Below are 12,390 nucleotides of genomic sequence, written 5' to 3'. Positions count from 1 at the left end.
TCCGTATTAAACTCCCACATGTTGAGAGGTCGTCGTTGGCAGGGGAGAGCTAGGTGGATAAGCATCACCTGGACCACGTCGGCAAGGGCGATGTCCTTTTCTATCATACTCTTTATGCGTTTTTGCAGCATCAACACCTCGTCAGAGGATCCCCAGTCTAGACCTTTGTTGGTCCAAGATGCAAGTCGCAGTGGGGGACCGGATCTGAAAGCAGGAGCGGCCGCCCACTTGGTGCCATGGGGTTCGGTGATGTAGAACCACTCCTGCTTCCATACCCTTACTGTGTCCACAAATGTCCCTTTGGGCCAGGTAACACGGCGGAGCTTTCTCACCATAGCGTCATCGCACTCGGCGTGTTGACCATCGACCACCTTTGGCTTCACATTGAAGACCTTGAGCCACAGGCCAAAGTGTGGGGGAACGCGTAGGAATGGCTCACACACGACGATGAACGTCGAGATGTGAAGGAAGGAATTCGGGGCTAGATCATGGAAATCTAGCCCATAGTAAAACATGAGACCTCGGACGAAGGGATGGAGGGCAAACCCGAGTCCTCGGAGGAAGTGGGGGATAAACACCACCCTTTCGCTAGACTGTGGGGTAGGGATGACCTGCCCTGGGGTAGGAAGCTTGTGTGTGATCTCCGCCGTCAAGTACCCCGCTTCCCGTAGATCCTTGATGTCCTTCTCCGTTATGGAAGACGCCATCCACTTGCCCTGGGAACCGGATCCAGTCATGGCTGGAGAAGTGGGGGTGAAGGGAAAAGCTTGGGATTGGGGCGCTGGAGCTCGAGGAAGCAGGAAGGGAGGAAGGTGCAGGGAAGAGGGATATATCCTTATCCTTTTATAAAGGCAGTGAATGTCAAGTGCCTCCTCCCCGGCCTTAAAATTCGCCTGTTCCCAAGGGGTCGTGCGAGTGGCACGGTTGGATTTCCCAAGCCTATGTTGATGAGAATCCCGTAATAAGGGGACATGATCTCTGCTTTGACAAGACGTGTCAATGAATACCGTGTCTCGAAACATGAAACGGGAGGCTGGGAAACGGTTCGAAATAATAATAAGGCCGGAACACAATACCTCGCCGAAAGAGTTGTCAGAAGACATAACCTATTTTTGTTTAAAGTGTTTTGTCCTCGTGGGCCAGGGTTGTAACTATTGTACAGAGGCGGATATAGTTCTTTTGATCAACTACTTTGGAGAAGACCGGTGCTTAAGCTACTGATTGGCCCCGAGTGCTTAGGCTTGGTGTTTTGTCACATGGAGCATTGTTGCATGTATTCATCGACGCTTCCCATGTGAGGCAAAGAGCTTGTTCACACATGGGTGAAGTCACCCTAGAGTGTCCACACCATGCTGTTGTGGAGGACGCTGATGAGCTTTGTCTGCAGGACGGTGTTAACCCTGATCCATATGCGGTTGTGGTGATGGATGATGCCCTGGTGCAGCTCGAAGCCTTGCTCGCCCGGGTATGAACCACGAGTTGCAACAACAAATCTTGGGGCGTCTGCATCTGTCTTGTAGAAGTTAGCTACCTCCTAGATGCATCTGGACTGACAGTCTGAGAGCACGTTGAATCACAACAAGTTGTCGACACATGACAAGGTGTCTGCCGTGTCGTTCTTGATGCCTCACTTGTACTAGAAGGACAATTGGAGGCCACCAATTTTGACATGGCCTTGCGCTATAGGTCGCTGAAGAGGCATTGATCCCCAGCAAACACAAACTTTTGTGATTCGTGACAATCACGAAGGGGGCACAGTAGGTAAGCACGTCGCTTGTTCCACGACCATCATGACATCGAGAATTTTTTTTCATACGTCGATAGAATCTGGCTCCTCGCGCCTAATTTTTTTCTTAAGAAAGTGAATGGGCATCCACCTTGCAACAATGCAGACTGTCTGTCTCAATGGAGAATGGCTTGGTGAAGTCCGTTAAGGCGAGGACATGTGTGGTCCTCATGGTCAGTTTGAACAGATCGAACGCCACTTGTGCTTGTTGTGTCCACACAAAGCCTGTATTATTCAACAATTGGGCGAGTGGTTTGGCGAGGATGCCATACTTGGGCGCAAAGTTGCGGTAATAGTAGCTAATGCCCAGGAAACCACGCATCTCGGTGGCATTGGTGGAAGTCATCCATTGCCGCATGATTACCATCTTATCCTCATCCATGGCTACTCCATGTCGAGAGATGACATGCCCAAAGTAGTCGATGCGGTCTTGGGAGAAAGAGCATTTAGACAGTTTGGCATAGAGTTTGTGATGTCGGAGCAAGGCCGGTACATGACTAAAATGATCCTCATGTTCCTATAGCGAGACAGATTCACCAAGATGACATCCAAGAAGACAATGATGAACTTACGCACGTATTCAGCGAAGATTGAGTTCATGAAGTACCGAAACATCGTCGGCGCGATGGTTAAGCCGAAGGGCATGACATGGGATTGAATGTGGCCATGGTGCATTTTGAATGATGTCTTCTCCTCGTCGAACGGATTCATAAGAACTTGACGATAGCCGGCGAAGAGGTCCAGCTTGGAGAAGAATGCTGCCTCGACGATTTCATCGAGTAGCTCGTCGACGATGGGCAACGAGACCTTGTTCTTCACTATAATATCATTGAGCCAACGATAGTCGACACAAAATCGCCATGTATCATCTTTCTTCTTGACAAGGGGCACCGATGCAGCGTACGAGCTCATACTGTGTGAGCACCGACGTCGTGTACGGGCTCATACTGTGTGTGGTCACCTTTGACTTGAGCATGTCGTTCACAAGTTGTTCGATCTCTGAGTTGTGCTAGGCAAAGAATACGGATAATACAATTTTATTTTTTATTGGTCATTCTGCATCCAATTGTCTTTCCATTGTCATGGTTATTGGTTTCCTTGATAATTATCAGATCTAAAATGCTCTTTGGGTGTCTTTTCTTCAAAAGAAAATGTGTTGGTGGGATTGAAATGTCAGGTCATGTGAAGTCCTAAAAGCAATAAAGCACACACCAAAATATTACAAAAATCTGAAGAGGGAGAAAGTTCATGCAACTCATGGAAGATTTTTTTTCTGTAAGACATAATATCTTAATAGAATTCCTACGGAATTAGATTGTGTGAAAGTAATCCTTAAAAAAATTTGGTGGTTTCATTCCTTTGATCCAAAGGAGCTTTACAAAAAAATGACTATTGGTTGAGTCCTTAATTTTTTTTCGTGGTTTCATTAGACATACACTAAAATGTACTTATTTAAATGTGTTATTGTGTCACATATAGAACATATTAATAGACTAACTGCTAGTCAAATGGTTGTCTTAACCAATCAAAAAATGCCATAAAAAGAGAGGAAGTACTTCCATATAAGCTTTGGTTTTGGACATTAACATGTTATATAGAACACAATTTGGACTACTAATTTCTTCTACAAGATGGGAAAAAACTATAAGTTTCTGAAAATACCCTTTGAAAAAAAATTACGTACACAATTCTCAAGTATCAAATAAAAAACTCAAAGACATTGGCAGACGAAATTTTACATTTTGGAATCTATCCTTGCTCGGAACGACCACTTTTGTAGCACTATCCATGCAGTAGCACATTTTTCTTAGGGCATCTCTAGTAGATCCCATTAAAGCTATATTTGAGAGGAATTTTTTTTTCGCATACGAAACTAAGGCCTTATCTAGCGGATCCCCTGAACGCCTAACTCCTTAAAATATAAGTTAGCATCCTTTAGAGACCCCCCTGTAGCCTATATTTCCTCCAGAGGACAACTCTCAGAATAAGTAGGGAGACATTCTAAAAAAAAGTAGGGAGACGATTGTGCCTCCCGCACCCACTACTGCCCACCTTGCTGCCGGCCGCCCCAGCCGACCCCTCCGCTCATGGCGCCTCCCCTCAGCGCCACCTCCTTCCCCTCACCATCTCCAACGAGATTCCAGTGAAGTATTTTTTTCATCTTCCTTGTCGTTTACAACCACGGTGGCGCTCCTCCCTGTCGTCACCGACACAAGTGGAGCAACAACACGAGCGGACTAGCTCCTACAAAAGAGAAACATCACCTATGTCTTTTATGCACAGAGAAATATGATTGTTGTCACCGATTCCGATGATTTGTTGCATTTCAGACCACTACGAGAAGGAAGATGAGAAGAACCCATTCATAAGTGCCCAAAACGTGACTGTTGAAGGAAGAATTTTGCCTACCTTCTTGACTACTTCGCATGTGCATGTGCGTTCAGCAAGCCTTTATCAAATTACTTTTGTGGATCAACTATCCTAGGCCCTAGCTAGTTCATGTACATATTGGCTACATGAATGAAAGGAGGAAGAATGAGGAAGATGATGAGATGCAAAGAGGCTTCCATTTCCATGTGAGGTCAAGTTGATTTGAGGGATTAACTTTAGGGGATATGCTAAATGAAAAAAAGTTTAATCCCCTAACTTGTTAACGCTTTTTGGGATAAAAGATACGTTTTGCCATTATAGGATAGGAAATATGCTCTCAGTGTCATTTTTGCTCAAGACCGTGAAACATGACTAGCCAACTCATAGACATCCCTAGGTGCCCAAAATTTGGGGGAGAATCCTTTTCAGAAGGGCATCATTGTTAAAAACAGAAACAAAAAGCCTAACATTGCGATCCATACTCGGTAGCATGAGTGCATGACCATTACTCCATCATCTATGTTGACCTATCACTTGCTTGTGTTCTTATAACTAGAAAAGGGCCAGGGTTACATGGTGACCGTCACCCGCCATCCAAAGGCACGATGAGCAGCAGAACTCTGTCTGCTCGCCATCACGCAAGGGGCTTCAGGTATGGGTAATCCTTCCGCATCCTATCTTCCGAGAGAACATCATCCGCATCTTGAGGGGTCCACATGACTCGAACACCCTGAATCAGTGTGACCAATTAGCAAAGCAGCAAACTAAGATATAATATCAGATGAACACATCGATCAATTAGCTAATCTATTGAACAGAAAGGAAACGGCATGCATACCCGAAGTTCGCTTGCAGGCGTAGAGTTGAGCCTTGCCACTACTGCTTCCAGATCTGCAGGGCTTTTGATAGCCGCGGGGAGGTTTACTGTTCCGTTAGCAGCAACGAGAATGGTTACCTGGAGAGTTCAGAAATCATCAAAAAAATAGTACTCTCAGATCATCACAATAGTGTGACACATCCATGTTTCACCACCAGAAAAGAAAAAGGAAAGCTTCAGTTCATAAGAATCACGGAACCAACATGTGACAGAACATACTTTAAAACTAAATACAGGATAACAAAAAAGTGGAAGAATTTTCTAGGGAACATACCACTATGTACTCGTTTCTGCTGCCATCAGTTTTCATGGAGTAGGTTTTCTTTTGTTTGACCCCGTTCGAGTTTGAAAGTGTTTCTTCATCAAATTTATTCCTCTCTTCCGCAGAAATCCTGTCAAAATGCTCCTTCCAAGAACCCTCTATGTTTGTCGTGACAACCTAAAATAGATGGAATGGAAATTGCAGGATTCGGTGATTCACTCTGCAGTTTTACATGCATACCTAGTATAAATCGTCATCACAACAAGAAGCAGCCGCATGTATATAAAAGTGTCAACACCCAAAGGTTAAATAATACAGTGTATACTTTGTATCAACAAAGATTTTAAGAACTTGTATGTTTTCTTACTGATAAGCATGAAGAGATGCAGCAATGCTGGTGACGGCGTAAGGAATACATGGTCTCTGCAAAATGGTGAATCGTCAGAATAGACCAAACAAAGTAGCAGTATTAATGCTAATCTTCCGATATCTACAAGAGAAGGTACGTAAATAAGCTTAGTATTGATGGGCAACTTTGTAGCATTATGTTCTGATATCCGTTACTATGTCTTCAAGTGCTTGAACAACATTTGTGTTCACTAATCGGTATCTAGACACTCTATACCTCCTTTTTCTTAGAAAAGGGGGAGATCCCCAGCCTCTGCATCAAAAAGATGCATACGGCCAACTCTATACCTCCTATATCCCTTATTCTGAATATAAATAAGCTTAGTTTCAGTGAATGCTAACATTTGGCAAATTTTAAATGACATGTATCCATATATGCACAGAAAAATAGTGTTCATCTCGTCAAAGCAAATACATGTTTATCACCAACATATTTGCAATAAATTAAGTACACGTCCAGATTTCTTGTTTTTAATGATCCATTTAAATTCAGTTCCAATTTGCCACTGCACTTTATAACCAGAGACACCTGACTGGTTACGTTGCTAATTTTCCTATATGTATTTTTACATATACTATGATTGATTAGGCTAAGATTCTAATTTTGAGGAGAGAATAAAATTCAAATTTGAAGTAGTATTTCAAAAGCATAAACTAAACAAAGGATACACACGCAACTAGAACAGCGAACATGGAAGCCATTGAACAGGACGAACCTAGAGATAAATAGCATGGCCTGACTATTATTATAACAAACTGGAGACATGTCAACGAGGCACTGAAGCATAAAAACGCAATAATTCAGAATTGGCGGTCTTAATTACCGGTCAATATGAACTTATACCACCATCGGTTCGAACCCTCCACCTTCTCAGCAATGGAATTCAGATCCTTTTGGACTGATTTTACCATCGCCGTATCACGCAGCGCAACCTTAATCACGAGCAATTCCAATGAATTATACAATTACATTTATAGCGGTGAGTAATCAGTGATCAAGGAACTGAGGTCCTAAACTGAACTGTATTTGGATCACGAAATCAGGAGAGATCGAACCTGGAGCTTAACCACGGCGGTCTTCTCACCCAGCAGTTTCTGCAAGGCGACGAATAGGGCAACGGCGCCAGCGGACCCCAAGGCGAAGGTGCCCCAGAACCACTAGTCAGAGCTCCAGCCAAGCGGAGGAGCTGCCGCTGTGCCGACCAACTCGTGAGTCGCCTCGGCCCCCTCCTTCTTCTTCGGCTTAGAGGAGAAGGACGTGGATGACCAATCTATGGAGTCGGTAGTGGAGTCATCGCAGGACGAGGATGAGGACGAGGAAGAGGAGGACGACGACGAACTGGAGGAGTCGTCACACCCGCCGCCGGAGCCGCCGGACAGGGCCAGCGCGGCCTGCGGGGTCGCCGCCGCTGCCACGGCGACGAGCAGGGGGGAGAGACCGAGCGAACTGTTACGGGGCTCCGGGTATGAGATGGGGTCGTCATCCTTGCCGCGCGCGCCGATGGGAGCCAGGGGAGGCGTCGCCGCGGCGCGGGACCGGAGGAGCACGGACGGCGAGGGGGCGAAGCGGAGGAAGGGGTTGGACGGCGGTCCGCAGCGTGAGAGGGCTACCGGTGGATGCTGCACATGGGTGGCGATCGCCGCCATTGGGAGCGAAGGAGCCGAGGGTTTAGAGCGGAGGGCTTTGGAAGTCAACCGGAAAATATAATTTCCGCACAATAATAAGTAAATTGCAACTATAAGTACAACAGAAACAAAATTCACGCGGAGGCATAAAAGGAAGGAGAAATACTGTGCTTATAAACAAGATAATGGCAACTTAAGAAAAGACTTCAATGTATCACGTAAAGTCACCTAAAATGTTGCCAAAAGGGAGGGATATGTCTTTTTTTCCAAATAATAAGTGTCATGCGTGTTCCACATAGTAACACGGTCCTGACGTTTTTTACACTAAAGTTGCCATCCAAAAAAAACACAAAATAATTGAAACTTGCCATCAAACAGAAAGTAAGACGTGCTTCACAACTAAAGTTATCATCCTCACACGTCAAAAAAAATTGCCATTCTCATATAACTAAACTTGTTATCAAAAAACGTCAGGGCGGAATTGCTTTGTGCCACACATGTGACACTTATTAGGGTCCCTTTTTTGGGGTAAGAGGGATGAAACATCTATCGTCCGTAAATGGAAAAAAAAATTGCGTGCAAAAATCTAACGAGTGGTGTTTTGAAAACCAAATACAAAATCTAGTTCACCTGCCCTTGAATGCACTCTGCTTTCTCTATGCTATAAAATCCATTTATATCAGTTCTACAATCCGAAGATCAATCATTGTGATTTTTCATAGACTTTGGACACCTCCGTCTTCTTTGAGATTTTTTTTCTGTAACAACTTTGAACTTTCTCTCGAATTTGACAATGTAATACAAGGTCATAATTTTGGTCGAACTTGTGGCCATGCCTCGCATTGTTGCTCGAGCTTTTCTATTCGTCTTCTCTGTTCATGGTACATTGTGCCAGTCTCGCGTTGTTGGCTACAGACGTTGATCCTCACCGTTGACAGTGGGGGTGGGTCCAAATGGGATCTGGCACATGTGGTCGGTTGTCCTTTGTACATGGCGGTTCCGCCCTCGTGCTGTCCGTCTCAAGGTGTCTGCTTTCCGGTGACCTGGTGTCTTGGCGGTGGTTGTGTGTCTCTTCTGGAAGCCGGGGCGGCGGTGTTGGATGGTGAGGCTGCATGGTTGGCTCTGCGGCGAGCAGCGTTGCAGCGCCTATGTGGGTACCATGGGGAGGTTTACAGGTGATTTTGGTGTCTCCATGGGTTTGGTAGTGGCGGGTCACTGGGTTGGATCTGGAGGCCTTGCTTGTTGTCGAACTTTCCAGCAACCCCTCCTTTGCAGGTCGGGTTGCCAACCTTCGTTTTGCGGGTGGCACGTGTGAGGGTCTGACCGAAAGCCCCGCGCTCTGGTGCCGTCAAGGGGCTTCCCCCTCGAGGGCATTGTTGTGGTATATCCTCTGGGCCCCGGGGTGGAAACCCTTGTCCTTCCTCTCAGGCTCAACGGCGAAATCCTGGTATAGTTCGGTTGCAACTAGCAGAGACTTCAAGCATGCCTTGTCCCTGGCATGTAGCATCCGACTCTGGCTTGGGGTGGTTCCGATGATCTCTATATTATACACATGTCCACTATCTCCTAGTAGGAGCGGCCCTCCATGGCGAAGAGCGAGGGACAGCCACAACTCCATTCTTGTTTAGTAGTTTCAGATGTCTCTTCTTAGGGATGGTGTCTATTTATTTTCACACTCAGTGTTGAGTTGGTAGCACTTGTGCCATTCGCTCGAATGTGGCTTTATTTTTCTTTTGACCTTCGTATCTGTTCAGATTTTTGCCAATATATAAAGTTGTGTGAAAGCCTATTTCGAGAATGTTAGTCGGTTCTAGGTCATGTTGCGGCTAACTGACGTTTGGGTTCTCTTAGTGGAGGTTTCTCGCTTTTCGTGTCTTGTTCAGACTAAGTTATCTTGGGACGTCGTTTGTTTGGGTCGTATCATCTTTAGTGCCGAAGGGTTGCGCCATTTTCTCGCGATGGTCGTGTCGTCTTCGACGTTGTATACTCTTTCTTCTTAGTGAAATATACATGAAGCTCTCTCCTGCATGGTTTGAAAATAAAAGGATACAATTTTGGGGTTTAATTTGCCTTAACTGATGCACATACCAACTATTTAGTATTCTTGCCCTTTTTTAGCTTCGGGGGTTAATCTAATGCACATACCAATTAGTTAGTGGCTTCCAACTGACCAGCAATGAATTTAGAACATACTTTTCCCGTAGTTTTTGCAAAGCTGCTGCAAGTATGGTGGACCCTCTTCCATACTGAGATTTGGATACCATGATCAGTATGAAGAGTTCATCTATTGCTTCACAAACAAACGTAGAAATACAAGAGGTGATGTCACATGAATGGCATTTGCAGCCTAGACTCTAAATAATTCGTTTCGATGCACGGTAACTTCCAAAAATTACCATGCCATATTCTTCTACATTGTTACCCTAGCAAACGAAAACACCAAAACGACGCCGTCCTAGTAATCATTATGAGGCTTGAGATTAGGACAATCCGCTAGAAGCTTCTCTTCAGAAAGAATGCCATTCTCATCTTGAGGAGTCCATAAAACATGAACGCCCTAAAAAAGCAGGCACAGATAGGAATTTGTTATTATCAGCGATGTTGGAAAAAAAATGGCATGGATAACTTTGGCTTTCACTGATCTCAATTATACAACCAGCGGCACTTGTGTGAATTATGAAAAAAGATAAGAAACATTTCGCATACCTGAATTTCTCTTGCAGGTATAGAGTTGAGTTTTTCTACTACTGCTTCCAGATCTGCGGGTCTTGTGATTTTTGGGAACTTCAGTGCTCCCTTGGCAGCAACTAGGATGGTTACCTGAACGAATTGGAAATCATTTCAAGAAGTCATTATGCAAACATTAAACTTCACTTTTGTGACAAAAGAATACCAGATCATCAAAATAATTATGTTAACCAACATGTAGTTGGCGTCGAAAAGGAAGCATTGAAGGCCTTTTTTTTCTGGAAACAATTTACTGTGGATGAAGTTTAACGTACCACTATATATTCGTTTCTGGAGCCATCTAACTTTTTGGAGTACTCTTTCGTCTGCTTGATTCCTTCCAAGTTATAAAGTGTTTCTTCATCAAATTTGCTCCTCTCCTTGATAGAAAGTTTATCGAAATGTGCCTCCCAAGTATCCACTCCATTTTTCACATTAACCTAAAGCAAATCAAACAGCAAGATTACATTAGAGGAGAAGAACCATCTAGCCCTGCTGATGAGCTATATAGTACATGTTTCTTACTGATAAGCTTGAAAATACGCAGGAATCCCTGTGACGGCTCAAGGAACATATGGTCTGCATAATGAGTCAGGGGAACAGGATAAGCAGGTCAGTACAGATGAACAATTAATACCAGCCATAGATCTCTCTCTGCAAGATGTATTGACAGTAAAGATCTGATGCAAGGTAAACGGTTCGTATATCCGCAGTGTGCCTGTATCCGGAATAGTTGGTCACATTCAGTCATGCGAATAAGATGGACAGTTCTGGTACATACTAATATAAATATTTCATAAATCTTGTCTTGAACACCACTCATATATTCAGTACTATGCTCTTACATATTTGTCGAGCTGTCTGCAACATATGGCCTAGCTTCGAGCCATCTATCTATTTATTCAGAAACCACGACAGAAACAACATTCAATACAGAGTTGCCAATTGACTTAATACTCTGGAGTTATGACTCTATGTTGTCCAACCTAGCTTTCCACGTTTCTTCTATATATATGTTGAAATCACTGAACATTGTTTTCAACGAGAGGGTGAGCTTGACAGCAGAATCAAGGTAGTTTGAACAACAAAATACACGAGTTAACCAGTGCAGAACTTTAAAGTTAACGACAAACTGAAACTATTGCACACGCAGCCATGGAAGTCAATGCATAGGAATCACCTACACAAAAGTAGCCAGAGCCCCAAAAACTTAGGAATCACATTACCAGTCAACATGAATTTATACGAATGCTTGTTGGAAGCCTGTACTCTCTCCGCGATCTCGTTCAATTCCCTCTGAAACGGTTTGGCCCAGCCGAGCAAGGCAACCTGACATCATGAACAAAACTGAAATTGTCACGACCTCCATTGACTTGCATTGACTACCACTAGTGCCCAGTGGTAAATTAAATAAACTAAGAGAGGTAAACTGCTGCTCTGAACTGAAGAATATCGGGAGAACCTGGAGCTTAACCACGGTTGTCCTCTGGCGTTCGTACTCGTAGTAGTACCAAACGGCAGCGATCAGCAAAACGAGACCGACAAACACCACCCAGAATATCACATCCGAGTTGTCGTCGTCGTCGTCCTTGGCCGCGCGGCGACGCGACGGCCTGCCGATCGATATGTGGCTCGACGAGTCGTAGAACGAATACGAGTTGGAGGAGGACGAGTCGTCGGGTTCGGAAGAGGAGTAGGAGCGGCCGCCCATGACGCCGCCGGACGCGGCGAGGGCGGCCTGCGGGATGAGCGCCAGCGCGAAGACGGCGGCGAGTAGCAGGGCGAGGGCAAGCGGGACCCAGCGGCCGGTACAGCCGGCGGTCGCCATGGGAGGCGGAGTCGAGGGTTTAGCTAGCGAGCGAGAGGTTTGGAAGTTGATCGAATCGCTGCTGGTCGGTAATGTTGGGCCTAAATAGGACTCCTCGAACTCTGGTATATCTGAGTTTCCTGGAAGGCGCCTCGAACTCTCTCTCTGTACATCTGAATACCTATATATACTTATAAACCAGGTATGGCTTCTGGTCGTCCGTCGTGGAGGTTTTGCAAAAAAGTCCCCGCGTTTCTTCAAAATCAACCCGCAGTCCTATTATTACATTCGAGCCGAATCGGTGCGGGTGAGAAAAAAAAACGACCCGAGACCCACGACCTTACTTTCCGTCTCCACCAACAGTGCGCCGCCGCCCCCTGCTATGCCGCCGCGCGCCGCCACCACCGGGCCTCGCCCCTCCGCCTTGCGCCACCGTCCCGTGCCACGCCGCCGTGCGCCGCCACCACCGCCCCCCGCCCCTCCGCCGTGCGTCGCCACTGCCGACCAACGCCGCCGCTCCCACCCCT

The 12,390-nt window shown here is 45.6% G+C and overlaps 1 protein-coding gene across 1 annotated transcript; it reads right to left on the bottom strand.

The window, feature by feature from the left end:
• Nucleotides 1–9,688: 9,688 nt before the first annotated feature.
• LOC119329143 lies at nt 9,689–11,884 on the bottom strand. Its single transcript, XM_037602141.1, has 6 exons — nt 11,519–11,884; nt 11,278–11,385; nt 10,582–10,635; nt 10,332–10,496; nt 10,036–10,149; nt 9,689–9,886 (listed from the first exon to the last, which is right to left on the bottom strand). Exons 1-6 carry the CDS (start codon nt 11,882–11,884, stop codon nt 9,785–9,787), a joined length of 909 nt encoding a protein of 302 aa, XP_037458038.1. The 3' UTR covers nt 9,689–9,784.
• Nucleotides 11,885–12,390: the final 506 nt, after the last annotated feature.

Source organism: Triticum dicoccoides, chromosome 7A (assembly GCF_002162155.2).
Source record: "Triticum dicoccoides isolate Atlit2015 ecotype Zavitan chromosome 7A, WEW_v2.0, whole genome shotgun sequence".
NCBI lineage: Eukaryota > Viridiplantae > Streptophyta > Magnoliopsida > Poales > Poaceae > Triticum > Triticum dicoccoides.
The sequence above is the reverse complement of the archived record's forward strand: the minus strand, read 5'-3'. Positions and strand labels throughout refer to the sequence as shown.